Genomic DNA, 24,150 nt, shown 5'->3' on the forward strand with positions numbered 1-24,150 from the left:
CTCAATGTGACAGAAGTGCAACTCTTCCATAAATTACTGCTGATTTCAATGCTGGGCCATTAACAAGTGTCAGCATTCAATGAAATACCATCGATATGGGCTTTTGAGGCCGAAGGTCCACTCATGTACCCTTCATGACGGCGTGACACACAGCTTTACACCTCGATTGGGTCCATCAACACCAACATTGGATTGTTGATGCTTGGAAACATGTTGCCTGGTCGGACGAGTCTCATTTCAAATTGTATCGAGCAGATGGATGTGTACGGATATGGAGACAATCTCATGAATCCATGGATCCTGCATGTCAGCAGGAGATTGTTCAGCTGGTGGATGCTGTGTAATGGTGCAGGGCGTATGGAGTTGGAGTGATATGGGCCCCCTGATATGTTTACATACGACTCTGGCAAGTGCCATGTACATGAGCATCCTGTCTGATCACCTGCATCCATTCATGTCCATTGTGCAGACCGGCGGACTTGGGCAATTCCAGCAGGACAATGCAACATCCCACACGCCCAAAATTACTACAGAGTGGCTCCAGGAACACACTTCTTAATTTAAACACTTCCACTGGCCACAAAATCCCCAGACATGAACATTATTGAGCATATCTGGGATGCATTGCAACATGCTGTTCAAAAGGGATCTCTAACCCCATGTACTCTTATGGATTTATAGACAGCTATGCAGGAGTCATACTGTCAATTCCCTCCAGCACTACTTCAGACATTAGTCGAGTCCATTCCATGTCGTGTTTGTGGCACTTCTGTGTGCTTGTGGGGGGCCTACACAATATTAGGCAGGTGTACTGGTTTCTTTGGCTCTTCAACCTAAAAGCCAATCGCCTCCCATAAATTCAGACAATGACTTCAAATTTTCCATGAAATTGCCACAGGTGAATAGAGTAAATTGCTCAGAACCTCACACTGATGATTCATAAGTCTAGGATTCTGGGGAAGCAAATTCGAGAAGAAAGAGTAAAGAAATAAGAGAAGCCACATACAACATAAGAACTATGAGACAAGCTGACAACTTTGAGAGACTAGAGCAAGAATTTCATGACATTAAATGGGATATCATTGGTATCTGTAAGACATCTACAAGTGGAAAAGGCTGAGACCCTTCCATCAGGTAATGTCATCTTAAGCACTAAATCTTCCATAAATGTAGTTGCTATTCTAGTCAACAGCAATATCATAGAATTCATACACAATATGGTTTGCATTTCTCCTAGAATGATATATGTATTGTGCTTAGACTAAACAGTAGGTTTTCCATGTAGATCATTCTGATCTATGCTCCAATCAGCAATTCTGATGAAGAATGAGGCTCAACAATTATACAAAGTTATCACTAACTTAAAAGATTCTGTGGAGACACAACTGAGTATCATCATAAGAGATTTCAAGGCAAAACTAGGACAAAAGAAAGACAGAGGCTCAGGGAACTTTGGGTTAGACTGCAAAAATGAAAGCGGTGAATGAATGCTAGAATATCTTAGAGATGAAATTCTCTATTGCCTGAATACCTTCTTTAAGAAGCCCATCTGACATAAATGTACATGGAAGATCCCTGACGGTCAATTAAAAAGTGAAATAGATTTCACTCACACCAACAAGAAAAAGAACTGCAAAGATGTGTGTCTACCCAATAGCTACGACACCTGAAGCGATCACAGACCAGTTCGAGCGACCTTCACGTTGATCCTCAAACCTAAATGGTGAAAAATAATAAGGACACACACTTACGAGAGCAAATGACTTAGGGAAACAGAAAGCATCACTTCAGCAAGCTTTATCTGAAACATTTGGTCCAAAAGAAGATCTAAAGTCCTTAGAAGTAAATGAACTCACTAAGAAAATTACAAAAAGCATCCAGATTGCAGCCATCTAGATCCCACTACAGAAATCTAACAAAAGTAGCTGACTTTGAGTTAGAACCATCCAGATCATCAAAGAAAGGAAGAAAATGGACAGGGATACAGCAGAATATACAACTCTGAATAAGACTATCCAGACTGAAATAAGAAAAGATCTGAGGAAATTTAACAATAACCTTATCATTGTAAATAGCCAGAACACAAAAAATTTTAAAGACCAGCATGTCTACAGAAAGATCAGAATGATGTAAAAAAGAACAAGAAAGGAGAGTTACAGACAGACATAACACTATTGAAACTGTTAGAGATTTCTCCTAAGAGCTGTACATTGTGACCACTATCCAGGGAAGAACAATTAGCCAAGAACAACATAGAGGAAGAAGCACTGGAAGTAATCATTGCTTAAGTTGAGAATGCACTTAAACAACTAAAAAACAAAAAATCCTCTGGGGAAGATACGATGGCTAATGAAATGCTGAAACTAGATGGAGCCAACTTGCTGGAAGCTGTGAGGATACTAATCAATAAACACACCAACTGTGTAAGAATACCATAAAAATAGAAAAAAGCTGAAGTGGTACTGCTCTTCAAAAAGGCTGATAAGGCAAACTTGGAGAACTATCATTCGGTTAGTTTGTTATCATGTCTTTACAAACTCCTGGCTAAAACTGTAACAAATCACCTCACATGAGAACTGGATTTATATCAATCTGTCGAGTAAGTGGGATTTTGGAAAGGTTTTTCAATAATAGATCACATCCAGAGAAAACAACCAAGTATAACATTAGGATTCCTCTGGCCTTTAAAGATTACTGAAGAGCTTTTGACTCCCTGCAGACTTGAGCAATCACGAAAGCTCTTGAAAATGCCATGGTAAATTCAAGATATATCATCATCAATAAGATCCTAATTGGCAAAGGAGATAATCAAGGTGAAACCATCTCCCTGAAAATGTTCATCCTTGCATTTGAAAATGTATTCAAATCACTAGACTGGAATAACAGAGGAATAAAAATCAATTCTTATATCTGAATATGAAGATTACGAACAACTATAGAGTGTGAAGAACTAAATCTTGCCTCTGTAAAGATTATCTTGGACACAAAAATCAGTAAAACAAAAATACTACGACCAGACAACCAGACACTTACATTCAGAAACTAGTCTATAGAAGATGAAGTCTGGATGAATACATCTACCTTGGTCATAAAATTAAACTAGGGAAAAACAATTGACATGGAGAAATTCAGATAAGACTGAGCTGGGCAGCATTCCAAAAGGTAAGATTTTTATCTTGATCAACAAGGATGTCCCAAATAACGTGAATACTATGTGCATGTTACCAGTTATAACTTGCAGCCTGGAAACAATGACTCTGATTAAGGCCAAGTAAGACGCTCACAACAAGCCATAGAGTGACATATGCTAAGAAAGTCACTCTCAGGAATAGGATTGTATCAGAGGACATTAGAAGAAAAACAAAGGCGAAAGATGTCTTACAGAGAACTGCAAGCCTGAAGTGGCAAAGGGTTGGACATGTAGCTCAACAAGACCACAGCAGGTGTACCCCCTGAACTGTTTTCTGGAGACCACAGAAACACTGAAGACCACAAAAGAGATGGCTTGATAATGTGAAGCTGTTAGTTGGAACACGATGGTACCAAGTGGCTCAAAATCAACAACAATGGAAATATAAGGAAGAGGCCTAAACTCAGCAGTGAACTGTGATAGGTTGAAGAAGAAGTTAATTGCAATCTGGATGATGATTAATAGAATTCAGTTAAGGTGGCAGCACATGAGAAAACAGGCAGATGGCCTTCATAGGATCTCCTCATAACACTGTCACTTGTAACTGGCTTCCATATTCATGTTCCTTAACTTATGAGACCCATGAAAGAACATGATTGGTGATGATTTTATGTGCACAACAGGGTGCCTTGGCAACAATGTGGCATGTTACCCAGTAATATGTATATGAGTTGTAATGTAATGTGGCTGCATGCTGCTGGTGGCATATAACTTGTGTGGTGTCTTTCTGCCAGACGTATACCGAATGCCATTATGGGGTGTGATGCCTTTACATCACAATATAGGTAGTGTGACAGTCCCAGTATCCTCTCGGAGCTGTGCCCTCTGTAGGTCAGCAGTGGTGTGTGACATCAGTATTACTGTTCAAGTTTTTTCAGCCTAGATCATCCCGTGCATGTTCAATCAGATTTATGATGGGGAAATGACTGACTGCCCACTAGATGTGTAATGTTCTCATGTTCAGATACTTTTTCAGCAAGCCAGGTGTTCTCAATCATTATCATGTGAAACTCAGTTCAGTACACACTGAGAATCAGATGCATTTATCATTGGTGGATGTCATCACCACAGACAGCATGCATTTCATTACTCCTAGGAAATATATGCTGTCATGTAGATTCACCTACCATGACAACAGACCGGACAAAAGCCAAGGTGTTGTCACTGATATCTTTGAACAACATTGGCCAATTGTGTGATTGGATTGAAGAGTTCCTAGATAACAATGGAGAGAAGTCATCCGAAGTAAGAGTGATTTCAGGTGTGCCGCAGGGGAGTGTCATAGGACCGTTGCTATTCACACAATATACGTAAGTGACCTTGTGGATGACATCGAAAGTTCACTGAGGCTTTTTGCAGACGATGCTGTGGTGTATCGAGAGGTTGTAACAATGGACAATTGTACTGAAACGCAGGAGGATCTGCAGCGAATTGACGCATGGTGCAGGGAATGGCAATTGAATCTCAATGTAGACAAGTGTAATGTGCTGCGAATACATAGAAAGATAGATCCCTTATCATTTAGCTACAAAATAGCAGGTCAGCAACTGGAAGCAGTTAATTCCATAAATTATCTGGGAGTACGCATTAGGAGTGATTTAAAATGGAATGATCATATAAAGTTGATTGTTGGTAAAGCAGATGCCAGACTGAGATTCATTGGAAGAATCCTAAGGAAATGCAATCCGAAAACAAAGGAAGTAGGTTACAGTACGCTTGTTCGCCCACTGCTTGAATACTGCTCAGCAGTGTGGGATCCGTACCAGATAGAGTTGATAGAAGAGATGGAGAAGGTCCAACGGAGAGCAGCGCGCTTTGTTACAGGATCATTTAGTAATCGCGAAAGCGTTACGGAGATGATAGATAAACTCCAGTGGAAGACTCTGCAAGAGAGACACTCAGTAGCTCGGTACGGGCTTTTGTTAAAGTTTTGAGAACATACCTTCACTGAAGAGTCAAGCAGTATATTGCTCCCTCCTACGTATATCTCGCGAAGAGACCATGAGGATAAAATCAGAGAGATTAGAGCCCACACAGAAGCATACCGACAATCCTCCTTTCCACGTACAATACGAGACTGGAATAGAAGGGAGAACCAACAGAGGTACTCAGGGTACCCTCCGCCACACACTGTCAGGTGGCTTGCGGAGTATGGATGTAGATGAAGATGTAGATTGGCAGGGTCATAAAGTATCTCAGGAGCAGGCCAGAAGAACAGATTGTGAGAATCACTATCTGGGCTAAACTATAACTCATACATGAATAGAACACTAATTCACTGTTCCCAGACTCACACCAGGTGGGCAACACAGAACATTGCGTGAGGGTAATTTATTTGGAAAGTCATTAATCACAAGGAGTGACTTCTCTAAGTTGATTCTACACAGCCTGTGACCCAGAGGCTGTCACAAGTCTTTGGTCAGAACAGGTGCTGTGTTAATTGGACATCTTTGTGTTCTTCAGGCAAGATGATGACCCCAGTATTGACTTTTAACATAAGGTTGATTTTCCACACACTGTTGTATTTCTCTTTCCCACTTGGAATCTTCTCCACAGATGTGAAATGATACTACAAACAACACTGAACTCCCAAGTCATCTTGTACAGACTGTGACAGATATTAAATCGCTCAATGGTGTGGATATGTTCTTTGTCATTCAAACGTGTCCTCTGTGCCATACTGTTTCCTTTGACTCCAATACTGGGTGTCAAACGCAGTCAGAAATGCTGTACACAAAAACTATATTCACATGGACTGCTTCAGACACAATATATGATCTCATACTGGTGTGCCCTGCACAGGATAGAGTAACTTGGAGAGCTGCATCAAATCAGTCTTTGGACTGAAGCCCACAACAACTGGTGTGCCAAGTATGTCAGGTGTTTCACTGAGTTTTTCTGCCGCATTTTAGACCTGTAACTAATGAATAACAATGCATAGTTTAACATTAGTTGTGATAAACAGGATATAATATTGTTTTTAAATGTAGAAATTACAGATTAATTTACAATGAGTCCAAAAAGTATTCATCTAGTTGTAATTTTTTTTAAAAACTAAGTATACGTCACATGAAAGGAAGGGAACATAAAATGTGAACATCCAGTCATACGCAACAAACCTTGGTAAGCCATTTTTATTGATGGACAAGGAAATATATACATCCATAGCAATAATAAATTTGCCGAAATGGAGAATTTATTCAAGGGCTACTTCAAAAAGTATTCGTCCACTCTTTTTTTTTTTAATTTACCTACAATCTGAAAATATGATTTCAATTATAAAAATTAATATTTAGTGGGGTTTTCATTTGCAGCTATTACTGCTTATAGTCGTCTGGGCATTGACCTGACCAAGTTTGCCGTGAGAGAGGTTGGAATTTTGTCCCATTCGTCTTGAAGTGCTTCTGTTAGGTCTTTCTTGTTATAAATGTGTCTTCTCCTGATGCTATCTTCAAGTACTTTGCGAAGGTGTTCAATTCGATTAATGTCTGGGCTCTGAGGAGGGATGTTAAGTTGTTTTGGGGTATTGTACAGGAGCCACAGCCTTTTATTTAGAGCCGTATGCTTTGGGTCGTTATCTTGTTGAAAAATGTAATTTCCGTGCAGACCTAATTTTTCGGCACTAGAATTCACATTGTGCTCTAAAATGTTGATATACATATGGTGATCCATTGTACCTTCTATGAAATGTAATTTTCCAACAACTGCAGCATTCATACAGCCCCACACCATCAGGTAGCCACCATTGTGTTTAACCATTGGCACAAGATTGCAGGGCAACATCTCCGCATTCTTCTTATGCCACACCAATCACCTGCCATCCGACCCGAATACGTTATATTTACTCTCATCAAAAAATATTACTTTATTCCATAAGTCTTCCTTTATGAATCTGTGTTCCATTACAAAATGAAGACATTCTTTCAATTCTGCTAACTGACCCAAAATTTCTTGCGAGTTACCTGGCTGTGATACCCATATGTTTTGAAGGTTTTTCTGATTGTGTTGGCACATACCTTCTTTCCCCTAGACTCTAACTCCCCAGCCAACTTAGGAGCACTGATTTTAGGTTTCTTCTTATTTCGCTCATGATAAATCTCACATCTGCATCAGTCAAAGTGTGAGGGCGTCTGGTATGTGGTTGGCTCCTTAATGATTTTGTCATGCAAAATCGATCAATTATCAACTGAACCATCGATCTAGGTCTACCGAGTACTTTAGCAATCTCATAAGAAGATTTGCACTTATTATGTAAGCACAGAATATTCCTTTCGATCAGCGTTGTCTCACTACCCTTACGGACCATGGTGCTAATTGCACTGTATCGGCACCATTCAGAATCACAACAGGCAACAGGGTGGGACTGCGCACTATTAACTCTAGTGTGTGCTGTGGGTCAGCATTATAGTTTAATCACTGTACGCAGGATTTTGGCATAGTCAGATGGTGGATGAATACTTTATGAACTAGCTCTTGTATTACATTTTCTATTTTGTTAACCTTGGTGTCTATTTGGATGTATTTCTTTCCTTGATTTTCAACAAAAATCACTTACCAAGGTACTTCTTATGTGAGTGGCTCTTTAGATTTTGTATACATTTCTCTTCATGTTACACAAACTTTGTTTTCTAAAAGATATGCCGCTAGAAAAATACTTTTTGGACTCACTGTATATAGAAGGGACTAACCTTGTTGCGTTCCTGTCGCAGTCTTTCACTAGCATCAACACGGGGTTCAGCTACTTCCTCTGCATCCACTTTTGCAGCTATTATCTCACGATCATGCTGTTCTGCACTGCGCTCTGCCTCACGCTGCTGGCTAATGGTACGAGTGCGTTCCTCAATACGTGCTTCGCGTTTTGCAGCTTCTGCCAACTGCAGGATTAGTATAAATTTACAGTTATGTAGTAGTAGATTATTCACAAATAGAGTTATGTTCTAGTCTACGTGAAAGCAAAATTTCTACAAAAATTTCACATTAAAATTAAATTGTAAAACAAAAGTTATTACATGAATACTATTGGGCCTCCTCCCAGACAAAATGAAAAACTGGATAACATCAAAAGCTATCAAAGTGGAAGATACAGCAGTGGAAAGTATTCAGAACTGAATGAGTTTAGTAGTTGATAGTTGATATTCTTATGAAAAATAAAGAGAGATTGAACATTACAGTTCAGCTTTCAAATTTGTTCTCTCTCTCTCTCTCTCTCTCTCTCTCTCTCTCTCTCTCTCTCTCTCTGTGTGTGTGTGTGTGTGTGTGTGTGTGTGTGTGTCTGTGTGTGTGAACATACTGAAAAATAAGCTGATTTATGACGTGCCTATCAGCTACTCAACATACAAACTACAGAGTATTTTGGCTATCATTATTTATTCTATTGTTTGAATCTCATCCAGGATTTTCTGTCATCATCTTAGTGTAAATAGTTATTCATATGCAAATCTCAATCTAGAGGAATGCAATGCCTATGAAAGAAGACAAAATAAGTATCTCTGTTCAAGCTCTTGGGAAATGGAATTCAAATCAGAGGCACAATAATTAACATGTTTATCTTGTTATATTTTAGAGATTTCTATAAAGCAAAGTATTTCATACTGGCAATGCTGACTGTCTACATATGACAACTGAGCTGTGAATATTATGTGGATATACAATGCCATCCCAAAAAATGGAGGCAAGCTGGGGCATTGTAAGAAATGCTCTTCATTTCACTACACATGTTGTCAAGAGCATTGTCACAATAAGCTCATTTCACAATGTGAGTCTGTATGTTATAAAGTAAAACAGGAAATTGAGACAGGGTAGGGAGGCTACAGGGTTTGATAGGTATATCACTGAAATTAATTGCATGAAGCAAGGATAATGTAAGAGACCTCTTCAGGGAACACTACCTTGTCATAACACGGAGTGTGCAGGTAGAGAGGTTTGCACATTTGCACAAAGCTTAAGGTTATGCCGGTGGTAGCGTAGACCCTGGCAGGGTCTCCCAATCCGCACAGGCCTCAGTGGATGGACCTGACAAAGTGTGTCCCACAACACCCCATCTCTTCCAACATTCTTTTCCCCAGCTCAAAGTCTAACAGGATCCACATTGAGAGGTTCGTGGCATATGGAAATGAGCGTTTGGCGTCATTGGCCGGGAGGCTCCTTACGGGGCAGGTCCAGCCGCCTTGGTGCAGGTCTTATTACATTTGACGCCACATTGGGCAACCTGTGCACCAGATGGGGATGAAATGATGATGAAGACAACACAACACCCAGTCCCAGAGCGGAGAAAATCCCCGCCTCAGCCGGGTATCGAACCCGGGCCCCTTAAGACGGCAGTCACGCTGACCATTCTGCTATCGGGGTGGATGGCACATGGAAAGACGTGTCATGTGTCATGAATGGAATCTCAAGGATAGTGGGTGATCTCCTGAGTAATTAGCCTTACACCAACTTGGGGTTCTTCTGGTATTAACCCAACATATCCCCAATGCTCATGGGACCAATATGGAAAACACAGAAAAAATTAAAAACTGAGGGACTTATTAATACCTCAAATACCGAAACATTAGGTATGTGAGGTATTATCAAGTCCCTCAGTTTTTAAATTATGGACACACCTACAACCGAGCACTGGGTGTAGGCTTTTCCACAATTGAATTGGGGGACAAATCAGTGGAAGATGTGAAAAATGTCGCTGAGAAGCTGGGCCAGATCAAGATCAGAGCATTGCCAGGGGAGAAGACTGTTCCAGAGTGAAGGGGTAAAAAGACCCCTGCCACTTGGAAGAACTGGAGAGAAAGAGAAAAGACTTCATTAATCCCATTTCCCAGGATAAATGATTACAAAACAAGCTGTGGCAGAAATTGGGAAACAGACCTATGATACTGCAGCCTCAATTTTTAGAATAGCAGTAGTCCAATACGGATATACAATTGTTCACACCACCTCACAGCATGAGGAGCTACTTCAGATGGCTCTCTCTGAAAAGTTTGGCGAAGATGCAAATGAAGGCCTCAAATTCAGGAAGGTCTACCTTGACCAAATGTGACTTTGTCTGTAAGGGGGAGAGAACAGTAGACTGGCTAAAGGAGATGATGCCAATGATATCTCAGTGGGAGGAAGTGAAGCTGCTGGTCAAGACAGCAGAGGAACTCTCTAAGGCTGTGAAGATATAAATCTATGTACCTAGGATGATACTAGAAAGACCGTGTTCGAGAAAGTATGGATGCAGAACCAGGAAGTGAATAATTAATCAGAAGGTTACATCTGACAGCCAAACCCTTATGGTGGAATTCTGTGAGAAATACCCAAAATCAATGTGTGAGCAATACCAGAACTGAATTTAGATTTCTAACAGGTTACTGTCAGGGTGATTAAGGGCTTCAGAAGTGACAATTGCAGCAAGTTGGTGGCTTGAAGTGTTGCAGATAAACTTAAGGGGCCACTGCTGCCTTGAGTCGCCTTCTGGAAAGACAGGAGGTGAACGTGGCCCTAACCCATGAATCCTGCTTACATAAACAGAGTGTATAAGGCCTTGGAGGAAATGGGAGTGAACTTGATTTATGATAGCTAAAGGGAAAAAAAACTGTATTTTTGTTGCTGTTGTTGTTGTTGTGGTCTTCAGTCCTGAGACTGGTTTGATGCAGCTCTCCAGTATGCACTGCAGCCTACATCCTTCTGAATCTGCTTTGTGTATTCATCTCTTGGTCTCCCTCTACGATTTTTACCCTCCACGCTGCCCTCTAATACTAAATTGGTGATCCCTTGATGCCTCAGAACATGTCCTAACAACCGATCCCTTCTTCTAGTCAAGTTGTGCCACAAACACCTCTTCTCCCCAATCCTATTCAGTACCTCCTCATTAGTTATGTGATCTATCCATCTAATCTTCAGCATTCTTCTGTAGTACCACATTTCGAAAGCTCCTATTCTCTTCTTGTCCAAACTAGTTATCGTCCATGCTTCACTTCCATACATGGCTACACTCCATACATATACTTTCAGAAACAACTTCCTGACACTTAAATCTATACTCGATGTTAACAAATTTCTCTTCTTCAGAAGCACTTTTCTTGCTATTGCCAGTCTATATTTTATATCCTCTCTACTTCGACCATCATCAGTTACTTTGCTCCCCAAATAGCAACACTCATTTACTACTTTAAGTGACTCATTTCCTAATCTAATTCCCTCAGCATCACCCGACTTAATTCGACAACATTCCATTATCCTCGGTTTGCTTTTGTTGATGTTCATCTTATATCCTCCTTTTAAGACACTGTCCATTCCGTTCAACTGCTCTTCCAAGTCCTTTGCTGTCTCTGACAGAATTACAATGTCATCGGCGAACCTTAAAATTTTTATTTCTTCTCCGTGGATTTTAATACCTACTCAGAATTTTTCTTTTGTTTCCTTTACTGCTTGCTCAATATACACATTGAACAACATCGGGGAGAGGCTACAACCCTGTCTCACTCCCTTTCCAACCACTGCTTCCCTTTCATGTCCCTCGACTCTTATAACTGCCATCTGGTTTCTGTACAAATTGTAAATAGCCTTTCGCTCCCTGTATTTTACTCCTGCCACCTTCAGAATTTGAAAGAGAGTATTCCAGTCAACATTGTTAAAAGCTTTCTCTAAGTCTACAAATGCTAGAAACGTAGGTTTGCCTTTTCTTAATCTAGCTTCTAAAATAAGTCGTAGGGTCAGTACTGCCTCACGTGTTCCCATATTTCTACGGAATCCAAACTGATCTTCCCCAAGGTCGGCTTCTACCAGTTTTTCCATTCGTCTGTAAAGAATTCGCAATAGTATTTTGCAGCCGTGACTTATTAAACTGATAGTTTGGTAATTTTCACATCTGTCAACACCTGCTTTCTTTGGGATTGGAATTACTATATTCTTCTTGAAGTCTGAGGGTATTTTGCCTGTCTCATACATTTTGCTCACAGATGGTAGAGTTTTGTCAGGACTGGCTCTCCCAAGGCTGTCAGTAGTTCTAATGGGATGTTGTCTACTCCCGGGGCCTTGTTTTGACTCAGGTCTTTCAGTGCTCTAACAAACTCTTCACACAGTATCGTATCTCTCATTTCATCTTCATCTACCGTATTTACTCGAATCTAAGCCGCACTCAAACCTAAGCCGCACCTGAAAAATGAGACTCGAAATCAAGGAAAAAAATTTTTCCCGAATCCAAGCCACACCTGAAATTTGAGACTCGAAATTCAACGGGAGAGAAAAGTTTTAGGCCGCATCTCCAAATCGAAACAAAGTTGGTCCATTGTAATATGAGACACAATTTAGGTCGAATGAATGACGATAGAGCTACAGTAGTTTGGTTCAAGTCGTAAGCTTAGAAGTTAAACTTTACCAGGTAGCCATTGCTATGTGTCAGGCGCTCCGTCTGTATTTATACGGGTACCCTTCCTTTTTCACGTGCTTCGTCTGGTTTGAATTGATTGCTTATTTTTCTTTGATCTGATAAGTGCCGTTTTCTTTGTTATAGGTGTTTACATCACTCTAAGCTGAAGATGCATTACTGTACTGTGTCACGCATTGTTTGTCACATTCTGATAATGAATGTTTACGGCCTGTCGTCGCTCGCGGCATGGCTTCCCTTTGTGCGTGCTACCGCCGCTTACAACTCTATAAAAAAAAAAAAAAAAAAAAAAAAAAAAGGGCAAGAGACTGCTATTTGTTGTTACTTACACTGCTGCTTTCTTTGATAATGATCAACAAGAACCAAATAATAGACTGCGTATGATAGAACATATTCTGAACGAGAGTTTAGCGAAAATTTTTCTCCGTTGAAAATCTTTGCAGATGCCTCTTTAGTACATTACATTCTGCACAGGAATTAGAGTCATCTTAGATTTAAAAATCTAGTCAATTGCCGTGCTTCATTTCTGACTGTATCACTATTACGCATAAGAATAATACGAATATAAACATAACATGATATGTATATTCTTCCGCCTTTGCTTTTGTCTCACTCTAGTTTCGTAGTTTATTAGGCAGACAGAATTTAAATGAGATAGCAGCAAACACGAAAGAATACATGGCAAAATGTTTATATTCATATTATTCTTATGGTGAAGAGAATACTGCATGTGATTCACAATTCATAAAAGTTCCTACCAACATTTTTCAGAACTTCCGCTTACTTTGCACTCGATTCTAAGCCACAGGCGGTTTTTTGGATTACAAAAACCGGAAAAAATGTGCGGCTTAGATTCGAGTAAATACGGTACATCCTCTTCCATTTCCATAATATTGTCCTCAAGTACATCGCCCTTGTATAGACCCTCTATATACTCCTTCCACCTTTCTGCTTTCCCTTCTTTGCTTAGAACGTATTTTTGTTAGAAATGAAATTTCGTTGATGCCTGTGGCGAATTTCTGTTCCAGGGACTTAGTGATGATCAGAATGAAACAGTGCAAGGGAGGAAGCACGAGGCAGTTTGTACTGGCCTCAGTTTACCCTCCTTGTGAGGACAGTACTACTCCTTCCCAGGAAGTGGTGAGATTGGAAGACAGCTGGTTGCATCTGAATGAACGACTGTTGGTTGGATGTGATGTCAAAACCACAAACTGGTGCTTTGAAGCAGCAATACCAGCAGCCATGTGATTACCTACTTGAATACCTATAGGAGAGCAATCTAGAGGTTTTTAGCAGGGGTAAGAAACCTACTTTCAGGAACAGATGATGGGTCCATCTTAATAGGTAGCTACCTCAAACAATGGCATATAGGGATGGAGCCACCCTTATCTGAGCAGATGCATATTAAGTTTGGAGTTGAAATGGGTGTTAGAAAGTCTAGGAAAACAGATTGGGGCTCTTACAGAAGAGACCTAAACTGATGATTATCTGAAGTTAAAATTCTGCATAACACTGCAAGAGTTGATAAGTATGAGAATTATCGCACAACAGCTTAACAGCTGATGCATCTAAGTTGTCAATAAGAATAAAATACAGAAAAATTGAAAATAAAATTGAGGATGTGTTAGATGATGATCAGTTTGGCTTTAGAAAGGTAAAGGCACCAGAGATGCAATTCTGATGTTGCAGTTGATAATGGAAGCAAGACTACAGAGAAATCAACACACATTCATAGAATTTGTCGAACAGGAAAATGCATTCGACAGTGTAAAATGTTGCAAAATGTTCAAAATTGTGAGGAAAATATGGGTAAGCTATAGAGAAAAACGGATAATACACAACATGTACAAGAGCCAAGAGGGAATAATAAGAGTGGACGACCAAGAAGGAAGTGCTCAGATTAAAAAGGGTGTAAGACAAGAATGTAGTCTTACGCCCCTACTATTCAATCTGTACATCGAAGAAGCAATGATGGAAATAAAAACAGGTTCAGGAGTGGAATTAAAATTCAAGGTTAAAGGATATCAATGATACGATTCGCTGATAACATTGCTATCCTGAGTGCAAGTGAAGAAGATTTACATGATCTGCTGAATGGAATGAACAATCTAATGAGTACAGAATATGGACTAAGAAAGAGGAAAAAAGAAAAAAAAATGAGAAGTAGCAGAACCGAGAGCAGTGAGAAACTTAACATCGGGACTGATAGTCATGAAGTACATGAAGTTAAGGAATTCTACTACCTAGGCATCAAAATAACCAATGACGGATGGAACAAGGAGGACATCAAAAGCAGATTAGCACTTGCAAAAATGGCATTCCTGGCTAAGAGAAGTCTACTAGTATCAAACATAGGTTAATTTGAGGAAGAAATTTCTGAGAATGTATGTCTGGAGCACAGCATTGTACAGTGGTGGAACATGCACTGTGGGAAAAACAGAACAGAAGAGAATTGAAGCATTTTAGATGTGATGCTATAGACGAATGTTGAAGCTCAGGTGGAGTAATAAGGTAAGGAATGAGGAGGTTCTGCGCAGAAGCAGACAGGAAAGGAATATGTAGAAAACACTGACAAGGAGAAGGGAGAGGATGAGAGGACATCTGTTAAGACATCAGGGAATAACTTCAATGGTACTTGAGGGAGCTATAGAGGCCAAAAAATGTAGAGGAAGTTTGGAACACATCCAGCAAATAGTTGAGGACATAGGTTGCGATTCTGAGATGAGGAGGTTGGCACAGGAGAGGAAGTCGTGGTGGTGGGTCACATCAAACCAACCACAAGACTGATGACGAAAAAACACCAAGCTAATCGACAATGTCAGTATAGAAACGGGGATTAGCAATCATGATGTCATTATAGCAACTCTAAAGATGAAAGTTAACAAATCAGTCAAGAAGGCTAGGAAAGTGTTTCAGCTAGACAGAGCAGATAAGCAGTTATTAGTGTTTCACCTGGACAGCGAATTGGCATCACTCAGTTCCAATAAGATGAATGCAGAGGAATTATGGGCAAAGTTTAAGCAGATTGTAAATTGTGGTCTAGAGAGTTACGTGCCAAGTAAGGGGATAAAGCATGGAAAAGACCCACCACAGTTTAAAAACAAAATTTGTAGGACGTTGAGGAAGCAGAGGCTGTTGCACTCCAGGTTCAAAAGGGGATTTACAAATGACAACAAGCAAAGGTTAGTAGAGATTAGTGTGTCTGTGAAAAGATCTATGCGCGAAGCATACAACATCTACCACCATGACATCTTAATGGAGGATCTGGCAGAGAACTTGAGAAAATTCTGGTCATACGCAAAATCTCTAAGTGGGTCTAAGGCTTCCATTCAGTCCCTTGTTGACCAGTCTGGTGTGGCAGTAGAAGATAGCAAAATGGAGCTGAAGTTTTAAATTTCACGTTCAAGAAATCGTTCACACAGGAGAAACATATGTAAATAGCGTCATTTGACCATCGGACAGACTCCCATATGGAAAACACAGTAATAAGCGTATGTGGCATAGAAAAGCAACTTAAAGATTTGAAAACAAATAAATCACAAGGCCCGGATGGAATCACAGTTCAATTTTACAAAGAGTACTCAATGGCATTGGTCCCTTACCTAGCTTGCATTTATCGTGAATCTCTCGCTCGGTACAAAGTTGCATGGGACTGGAAAAAAGTGCAGATGACTCCAGTATATAAGAAACGTAAAAGAACGCACCCACAAAATTACAGACCAATATCCCTGACTTCTGTCTGCTGCAGAATCCTTGAACGCATTCTCATTTCAAATATAATAAACTTTCTTGAGGCTAAGCAGCCTATGTCCATGAATCAGCATGGTTTTAGAAAGCATCACTCGAGCGAAACTCAACTTGCCCTTTTCTCAAATGATATACTGAGAACTGTGGATGATGGGCAACACGCAGATTAAATATTTCTAGATTTCCGGAAAGCATTTGACACAGTACCCCAGTGCAGTCTGTTAATGAAGGTATGAGCATATGGAATAAATTCAAGATATGTGAGTGGCTCATAGACTTCTTAAATAACAGAACCCAGTATACTGTCCTCGAGGATGAGTGTTCATCAGAGATAACGGAATCATCAGGAGTGCCCCCCGGAAGTGTGATAGGAACGCTGTTGTTCTCTATACACATACATGATTTGGCAGCAAGGGTGGACAGCAATATGTGGTTGTTTGCTGATGATGCCATGGTGTACGGTAAGCTGTCGAAGTTAAGTGACTGTAGGAAGATACAAGATGACTTAGACAAGATTTCCAGTTGGTGTGATGAATGACAGCTAACCTGTAATGTTTGGATACACTATTACTAATGTTGCTTTGTATACATTTAGTATTTGTATGTTTGCTTTTAAAGTCCTGTGTCATATACTTACATTCATGGCATGCACTAAACATTTTAAGTAATGACTAACACAATATGGTGGCTTAAACCATTTTAACCCTTCATTGATGAAGATGGTCTAAGACTGAAACCGGTACATGTTTGGGTGTAAAATAAAAACAGCTGATGGTTCAAATATGCATTTTATACAGTATTACTAATGTCCGGCTAGACACAATCAAGTAGTTTAAACATCTTTGTGCAACATTGCAAAGCGATATGAGGTGGAATGAGCATGTGAAAACTGTAGTAGGGGAGGCAATTGGTCAACTTCGGTTTATTGGGAGAATTTTAGGAGAGTGGTTCACCTGTAAAATGGTTCAAATGGCTCTGAGCACTATGGGACTTACCTTCTGAGGTCATCAGTCCCTTAGAACTACTTAAACCTAATTAACCTAAGGACATCACACATATCCACGCCCGAGGTAGGATTTGAACCTGCGACCATAGCGGTCGCGCGGTTCTAGACTATAGGTTCACCTGTAAAGGAGACCACATATAGGATGCTGGTGCGAGTACTGCTTGAGAGTTTGGGACCCGTACCAGGTCAAAATTGAAGGAAGACATAGAAGAAATTCAGAAGAGGGCTCCTAGATTGGTTACAGGTAGGTTCGAACAACACGTGTTATGAAGATGCTTCAGGAACTCAAATGGAAATCCCTGGAGGGAAGGCAGCATTCTTTTTGGGAAACAATATTGAGGAAACTTACAGAACTGGCATTTGAAGCTGACTGCCAAATGATTCTGCTCCCACTGACATATATCGCATGTAAGGACCATGAAGATAAGATACGAAAAATTAGGGCCCAAACAAAGGCGTACGGACAGTCATTTTTTCCTCACTCTATTTGCGAGTGGAGCAGGAGAAATGACAAATAGTAGTACATGGTACCCTCCATCAAGCACCTTACGGTGGCTTCTGCAGTATCTACTGTATAAAGATGTAGATTTACATAGCTGTTTGGTTCTATTAGATAAATGAATTACACTGTCCTGATAATTTTTGTGCTGTGCTTTGAAATGTAGGGTAAGGTGACCTAAATATAAGCTATTTAAAAGCAAAGAGTACTATGTACACACACACAAAAATGTAAGTTAGGAAATAAAAGCTGTTTTAAAAGACAATGTATATGATTTTTAATGTTACATATGTTGACTAAAAGAGAATAAAAACATTGTATCATTTTTTGGATTTTAATCTTAAATATGATACAGCTGCATCAAAATATGACACACATTTGATATCCTTATGTACACTGAAGAGCAAAGGTTGAGGTCTTAAAAATGAGGTTGAGAATCCAAGAACCCCAAAACTGATATGTACAGCAGAACTAGGGTTTTCCTGTTGAGGTGGTTTCTAAGATACTTATAGCACAAAACGTATGTCTCAGAGTAAACTACAAAAATTTCTTTGAGTTTTTAATTTTTAATAATATAAATGTAACCAACAATGGATGGGAACCATTTACCATTATACTTAAAATTAAAAAAAAAAAAATAATAGATACATGAAAGAGAATCGCTATCTTAACCCCCCCCCCCCCCCCCCCCCCCCGCAATGAACAAAAATAGGGACATTATATTTCCCACACCACCAGAAAAATGAAGGATTTGCAATTTCCATATCACACCACTCTTACTGACAAGCAAAACATCTTATTAATTTAATTTAAAAACTATTTTGTCCACATCCACAGAATCTAGAGATACAGTTCTAGGTCATTTTACAGTACTTTTTGTATGGTGCAGACATATCTGCAGCTGTATGAATTCCCCTTTCCTCCTAATTTAGCCAATATCTAATCTCCTCTACCTACATGTGCTGGATGAATCATTACAATAAGCATCTAGTGTGGGCTCTTCAAAGGGGTTGACATCATCCAGGCTATCGTCATTCTTCAAAGAGATGCTGCAAATAAATGTAAGAAAACTATAGGCCTATATCAAAACATTTCATTCTACCTTATACATGTCAGAATGTGACCAGTAAATACCTACAAGAGAGATCAGGGAAAATGAATACTTGCAAATTTTCTTTCCCCAGTTAATATTTGAGTAAGATCACGTGCATCCACCACCAGAATCTGACACACAACCAGTAACATGAAAACCTAGCATAGTCTATACCAACTGGCACATTAATGTCAACAATAGCAAGAAATGCAGCACACCAACTGCTGCATTATTGCCAACAACAGCAAGAAATTGCATTATCAAGAAGAATTTGCATATCACTTTTAGGAATCAACAACATCATATTCTGGAACTGAGCATATCTTATTTAAGAATTATATTAATTGCTTAATAACTATATCCATATAATAAATTTAACCATAATGAATAACCCAGCACGCAGAGCACAATATTCTGTATTTGTAACAACTGTGTGCACATTTATTTTTAAGTCCGAAAATGCTGTTTGTCGAAATTAATTTTTTCCTGAAAACAGAAATTTGTAATGGCAAAACAAGTTATGACTAACCATTCCTAACTAAACAATGGCAGCATAGGGCTAAATCACAGTAGAAATATTTGTAACAATACTGTGAAAAGGATAGTTTTACTCACACGACATTTCCATTATACCATACAGTCGAGATTCTGAGTCGCAGATAGGTACAACATTGCATAAGACCAATTACACAGGCCAATGATGGAAAAACTTTTTTGCAGAAAATACCTTATTCTTATGTTTTTAGGGTGGGAATTCCAAATATGATACTTAAAAACTGTATTACCCACCATTTCTTCCCATTTTACAGTTACATTTTTTAAACTAAGTGATTTTTTAAAAGAATTTTACAGCTTTTTTATGTGTTGTTGTTGTTGTTGTTGTTGTTGTTGTTGTTGTGGTCTTCAGTCCTGAGACTGGTTTGATGCAGCTCTCCATGCTGCTCTATCCTGTGCAAGCTTCTTCATCTCCCGGTACCTACTGCAACCTACATCCTTCTGAATCTGCTTAGTGTATTCATCTCTTGGTCTCCCTCTACGATTTTTACCCTCCATGCTGCCCTCCAATGCTAAATTTGTGATCCCTTGATGCCTCAAAACATGTCCTACCAACCGATCCCTTCTTCTAGTCAAGTTGTGCCACAAACTTCTCTTCTCCCCAATCCTATTCAATACCTCCTCATTAGTTACGTGATCTACCCACCTTATCTTCAGCATTCTTCTGTAGCACCACATTTCGAAAGCTTCCATTCTCTTCTTGTCCAAACTGGTTATCATCCATGTTTCACTTCCATACATGGCTACACTCCATACAAATACTTTCAGAAACGACTTCCTGACACTTAAATCTATACTCAATGTTAACAAATTTCTCTTCTTCAGAAACGATTTCCTTGCCATTGCCAGTCTACATTTTATATCCTCTCTACTTCGACCATCATCAGTTATTTTACTCCCTAAATAGCAAAACTCCTTTACTACTTTAAGTGTCTCATTTCCTAATCTAATCCCCTCAGCATCACCCGATTTAGGAACCAGGTTTTAAATTGTAAGACATTTCCAGGGGCAGATGTGGATTCAGACCACAATCTATTGGTTATGAACTGCAGATTGAAACTGAAGAAACTGCAAAAAGGCGGGAATTTAAAGAGATGGGACCTGGATAAACTGAAAGAACCAGAGGTTGTAGAGCGTTTCAGGGAGAGCATAAGGGAACAATTGACAGGAATTGGGGAAAGAAATACAGTAGAAGAAGAATGGGTAGCTCTGAGGGATGAAGTAGTGAAGGCAGCAGAGGATCAAGTAGGTGAAAAGATGAGGGCTAATAGAAATCCTTGGGTAACAGAAGAAATATTGAATTTAATTGATGAAACGAGAAAATATAAAAATGCAGTAAATGAAGCAGGCAAAAAGGAATACAAACGTCTCAAAAATGAGATCGACAGGAAGTGCAAAATGGCTAAGCAGGGATGGCTAGAGGACAAATGTAAGGATGTAGAGGCCTGTCTCACTAGGGGTAAGATAGATACTGCCTACAGGAAAATTAAAGAGACCTTTGGAGAGAAGAGAACCACTTGTATGAATATCAAGAGCTCAGATGGCAACCCAGTTCTAAGCAAAGAAGGGAAGGCAGAAAGGTGGAAGGAGTATATAGAGGGTTTATACAAGGGCGATGTACTTGGGAACAATATTATGGAAATGGAAGAGGATGTAGATGAAGATGAAATGGGAGATAAGATACTGCGTGAAGAGTTTGACAGAGCACTGAAAGACCTGAGTCGAAACAAGGCCCCGGGAGTAGACAACATTCCATTAGAACTACTGATGGCCTTGGGAGAGCCAGTCATGACAAAACTCTACCATCTGGTGAGCAAGATGTATGAGACAGGCGAAATACCCACAGACTTCAAGAAGAATATAATAATTCCAATCCCAAAGAAAGCAGGTGTTGACAGATGTAAAAATTACCGAACTATCAGTTTAATAAGTCACAGCTGCAAAATACTAACACGAATTCTTTACAGACGAATGGAAAAACTGGTAGAAGTGGACCTCGGGGAAGATCAGTTTGGATTCCGTAGAAATGTTGGAACACATGAGGCAATACTAACCTTACGACTTATCTTAGAAGAAAGATTAAGAAAAGGCAAACCTACGTTTCTAGGATTTGTAGACTTAGAGAAAGCTTTTGACAACGTTAACTGGAATACTCTCTTTCAAATTCTGAAGGTGGCAGGGGTAAAATACAGGGAGCGAAAGGCTATTTACAATTTGTACAGAAACCAGATGGCAGTTGTAAGAGTCGGGGGGCATGAAAGGGAAGCAGTGGTTGGGAAAGGAGTGAGACAGGGTTGTAGCCTCTCCCCGATGTTATTCAATCTGTATATTGAGCAAGCAGTAAAGGAAACAAAAGAAAAATTCTGAGTAGGTATTAAAATTCATGGAGAAGAAGTAAAAACTTTGAGGTTCGCCGATGACATTGTAATTCTGTCAGAGACAGCAAACGAGGATAATGGAATGTAGCTTTTTTATAGTTAAAATAATTTTAAGAGGAGGTGTAATAAATGTAGCCGACATTGGTAGCACTGCTGAAAAACATTTGCTGGCAAAAAAAAAGGTCGATTCTATTTTTGTGTTTAGGGATGGTGTTTTGCTTACTGTCAACTTAACCTCACTATCCCATTTGCTGCACATGTGCTCAGTACAATGTCTAATCGTGGTTGTAAAAACTCTGCTGACAGTTTGTTATATTTGTGGTGAATTTGTGATTAAAAAGAACACCAAAAAAACATTACAGACTTTTGAAATGGTTTATCTATCATACTCTGGATCTAAACTTGCTGATCAAGATAAATCTTGGGCGCCGCATAATTTATGTTGTGTGCGTGTTGAAGTTCTGAGAAAATGGTCAAGAAAAGGAGAAAAAAGCCTTTAGATTTGCTGTTTGTATGATATGGAGGGAGCCAAGAAATCATTCCGATAATTGCTACTTTTTGCAGTGTTCATATTACTGGTCATAATTCAAAAAACAAGAAGGTAGTAAGTTACCTTAACCTTCCGTCTGCCATCTGACCAGTAGAGCATGGTGTAGATTTGCCAATTCCTGAACCACCAGATGGTTTAAATTATATTCCAACAGAAGTATTTTCTGATGTACAATGTGATTTAGATGAACCTGATGATGAATTCCATCGTAATACAGAAAGTCTAGAGCCCCAATTGTTTACTCAGACCAAGCTTAACGATTTGGTTAGGGATCTGGGCTTAACGAAAGAAAAAGCTGAGTCGCTTGGCTCTAGATTACAAGGAAAGAACTTATTGACAGTTGGAAGCAGCATATACATGTACAGCAAGAGAGAGCAGCAATTTTCCAAGTTTTTTCAACAAGAAGGTGATTTAGTGTACTGCTCAGACATTCCTGGTCCGATGAATGAGTTTGGTACTGAATACAAAAAGGAAGACTGGAGGCTGTTTGCTCATTCATCCAAAACTAGTTTAAAGGTTACAATGGTAACATGTATGCATCTATACCTGTTGGACATTCTGTACATGAAAGAAAGCTATGAAAACCTAGAAACAGTGCTAAATAAAATAGGCTATCCTGCTCATAATTGGATTATATGTGGCGATCTAAAAGTAATATGCATGCTCCTTGGTCAGCAAGGTTGCTTTACCAAATTTCCATGTTTCTTGTGTGAATGGGACAGTAGAGCTTGGGATCAACACTGCTGCAGAAAGAACTGGCCTGTGAGGGAGTCTTTAAGACCTGGCGAGAAGAACATTCTAAGCAAAAACCTTGTAGATCCAAAAAACGTACTCCTATCACCTCCACATATAAAGTTAGGCCTAATGAAACAGTTTCTAAAGGTGTTGCCTAAAGATGGATTACGTTTTAGGTATCTCTGCCAAAAGTTTCCACACCTTTCAGAAGCTAAACTAAAAGAAGGTGTCTTCGTCGGACCTGAAATTAGAAAATTGATGTTTGATGTTAACTTTGAATCCACAATGACCTTAAATGAGAAAGAAGCATGAGTATCATTCAAGCAAGTCGTTACAAAGTTCTTAGGATATGAAAAAGACCGAAAAAGACCCAGAATATGTTCCTATTATAGCTACACTGTTAAAGAAGTTTAAAACTTTAGGATGATTAATGTACCTGAAAGTTCACTTTTTGAGCAGTCACCTTGATTACTTCCCAGACACTATGGGAGATGTTAGTGAGGAGCAAGAAGAGCATTTTCCCAGGACATTAAAGTGATGGAAAAACGCTACCAAGGCTGCTGGAACACCAACATGATGGGGGACTACTGTTTATCACTTCACCGAGAAGTTCAGCAAGTGTCTCATCGTAGAAAAAGCTACACAAGAAGCTTCAAAGAAAAAAGAGAAAGAAAATAAAACCAATTACAGCTGACAAGTGAAATCTCTATTAACACATATCATTGTTTTAAGAAGCTTAATGTAAATACAAACCATGCTTATGTTGTAACAAAGCATTTCATTAATTTCCCCATTTACCGTAGAGCACAGGATTTTTAAACTATATAATAAAAAGCATACTGTTCGAAAACTATGGGTGATACAAAAAAATTAAGGCTAGATTTGAATTCAGCTCATAAAAATCTATAAAGATCAGCTATCAAAGTAAAAAAAAGGTTTTCAAAAAAATATTTTCATTGGCCTGTGTAATTTTTAATAACTATTGGTACATTTACTAACTGTTGGAAAGTAATAGGAATATATGTGGTAGGTA

At 39.3% G+C, this 24,150-nt stretch overlaps 1 protein-coding gene across 1 annotated transcript in view; it reads right to left on the reverse strand.

The window, feature by feature from the left end:
• LOC124789355 (drebrin-like protein) overlaps positions 1-24,150 on the reverse strand; it is a 215,958-nt gene that overhangs the window by 95,833 nt on the left and 95,975 nt on the right. Inside the window, exon 6 of the mRNA XM_047256682.1 lies at positions 7,879-8,064. Within this exon, the coding sequence (XP_047112638.1) occupies positions 7,879-8,064 (186 nt within the window). The remainder of the gene's footprint in view (positions 1-7,878; positions 8,065-24,150) is intronic.

Source organism: Schistocerca piceifrons, chromosome 3 (genome assembly GCF_021461385.2).
Source record: "Schistocerca piceifrons isolate TAMUIC-IGC-003096 chromosome 3, iqSchPice1.1, whole genome shotgun sequence".
Lineage (NCBI taxonomy): Eukaryota > Metazoa > Arthropoda > Insecta > Orthoptera > Acrididae > Schistocerca > Schistocerca piceifrons.